At 58.3% G+C, this 2,260-nt stretch overlaps 1 protein-coding gene across 1 annotated transcript in view; it reads right to left on the bottom strand.

The window, feature by feature from the left end:
- Positions 1 to 517: 517 nt before the first annotated feature.
- Positions 518 to 2,260, bottom strand: part of METBIDRAFT_219495 (glycoside hydrolase family 5 protein) — a 2,016-nt gene continuing 273 nt past the window's right edge. The window contains exon 2 of the mRNA XM_018855121.1: positions 518 to 2,260. Coding sequence (XP_018709676.1) covers positions 553 to 2,070 — 1,518 coding nt within the window. The 5' untranslated portion in view covers positions 2,071 to 2,260 and the 3' untranslated portion in view covers positions 518 to 552.

Raw genomic sequence — 2,260 nt, 5'->3', positions numbered from 1 at the left:
TATTCCTAAGTGTTTTTTTTTTTTTCTTTTCTTCTGTTGCTTCAGGCTGGTTCTAACAAAAAGCCTGGGTGACAGACGGGTGTTTCCTGCCTGCACTGCAGGCCACCTGTGATGCCATGAAATGCGGCGGCACCCGCCAGAAATCCGCCAAAAAGGGCACCATGGCCGTCACGTGCCAGAAACTGCCCCGGGTGCTTGACCAATTTCGAGAGGCCCTTGAGAGAACCGCCTGTTCAACAGCAGGACTCTTTCGGCGTTGCCAGCAAGGACGCTGTGTGCAGGAAAATACGAGTCCGCTTCGGGCTTGCTTGCTTCTGCTTTTGGCGGCGTACCCGGAGCAAGCATTCCATGTGCAAGCTTCTAACCTGTGCCCCAGGGCCAACGGCCACGTTCATTCCTGGCTGTCCGGATGCGTGGGCTTCAACTCAATTCTCCAAAACACATCTTCTCTAAAAGCATCTTCTTTAAAGCATCTTCTCTAAAAACATCTCCTCTATACTCCGAAGAACGCCCGCTCTAGAGCTGCCTCTGTATCGGCGGCGCTCTCGCCCATCACTGGATGGCCTTGCTGAACTCGTCCAAGCCCTTGTCGTAGCCCTGCTCCCACTCCCACACAAACGCCAGCCTGCCCTTGCTCTGCAAATGCTGCAGCAAGCGGGCCGATCTCACCGCCTGCTTGCGCCCCACAAGCGCCCCGGCTTTGGCGTACGTGACGCCGTCCTGCCACGCGGTGGTGAATCCCTCCTTGTACCTTTCATGCTCGTACTTCTCGTCGGAGTTCTGCCCGTTCCAGTAGTTGCAATGCCCGTTGTACTCTCTTTCAAGAGCACTGTTGAACGCCGCGTCGTCCGGCACCGACACCCTGGGCGCACTGAAGGCGTGGCCCAACTGTTGGCGGAAATCCCACTCGCCGCCGTTGCCCGACTCGAACTTGTACGTCCAGAAATACGAGCCGGCACCGGCCCTCTGCCGGATGAGCTCCGCCTGCTTGCTGCAGAACCGGCCCGCAAGCTCCTTCCGGCGGGGGTTGGCGCCGTCGCTGGGGTCCAAGCCGCATTTGGCCCATGTCTGGCCGTCCAAAACGGACGACCATTCGCCCACCATGAGGTCCACACCCTTGCCGCCGTCGGTGAGGTTTGTGAGCAAGTCCCCGTGCAAGTCCTGGACAATCTGGTCCGCGGACTTGTTCTTGTCGGCGTCGGAAAAGCACCGGTAGCAATGGGCATCGATCACCACCCCTGCACAGTGGCCGTCGCCCTGCGCCTTCTGCACCCACTCGACCCACTGGTTGGGCCACCAGCCGTCGGAAATGACCACCGGCACCGACGCGTCGTGCTCGCGGATCGCCTGGATGGCAGAGGCATAGTACGCCTTCTGGTGGCGCGCGGGGTCCGAGAACTCGGCCTCGTTGACTATCTGGATGCCTGAGATGTTGTCGTATTTCTGCAAGTCGCGGGCCACAAACGCAAGCGCCTTAGTCATGAGTTTCTGCGCGCCGGGCGAGCCCCAGAACCCGGCCTTGCCGCCGCCCTCCCCACTATGTGCGTCGGCATTGGCCCCGCCGGGAAGCCCGTGGATATCCACCAAAACCGAGATGCCTTTTTGTGCGGCCGGCTCCACGTAATGTGTCTTGAAAATGCTCCACGAGTTGGCGTAGATGTCCTTGTAGGCCGAGAACTGCGTGTCTGCGGTGTAGTTGCCCCCGTCGATGTTCCAGTAGCCCAAGGGCACGCGCACGGAGTTGACGCCGTTTTTTTGCAACCATTCCCAATCGTCGGCCAGCGCGTAGTTCTTCCAGTGCAGCTCCAAAGTCTCGCGGGCCTGGGCCCGGTCGGCACGGGCGCTTTTGGCCACGGCCGCCAACTCCGTGTCCGTGCCCTCAGGGAACGTGGAGTGGAAGATCCACTTTTCACGCACAAACACGCCGCCGAAATTGACGCCGAAATTGAAGCGGGTCTGGTGGAGCTGTTTTTGTGTCACAGGCTGCAGCACAGCCTCAGCCGCTGGGGGCAAGTCCGAGCCGCCCGGCTTGATGCTGAGCTTGTCCATGACTTTGGAGAGCTTGCCCATTTCGAGAAATTCCAGATATGCGAATTCGAGCTCTACGCTGAAAAGTTAAAGACGTGGATCAGAGACCTTCGTATGTGTGTGTGTGTGTATGTGTGTGTTTTAACACTTCCTGGTATCCCGGGTGTAGTAGTATGATCGCAGTTGGTGTTTTCGCAGTCAATGCGGGGGAGTATATATATATATATATATA

Source organism: Metschnikowia bicuspidata (assembly GCF_001664035.1).
Source record: "Metschnikowia bicuspidata var. bicuspidata NRRL YB-4993 chromosome Unknown METBIscaffold_7, whole genome shotgun sequence".
Taxonomy (NCBI): Eukaryota; Fungi; Ascomycota; class Pichiomycetes; order Serinales; family Metschnikowiaceae; genus Metschnikowia; species Metschnikowia bicuspidata.
This window is presented reverse-complemented; position numbering and strand designations above follow the sequence as displayed.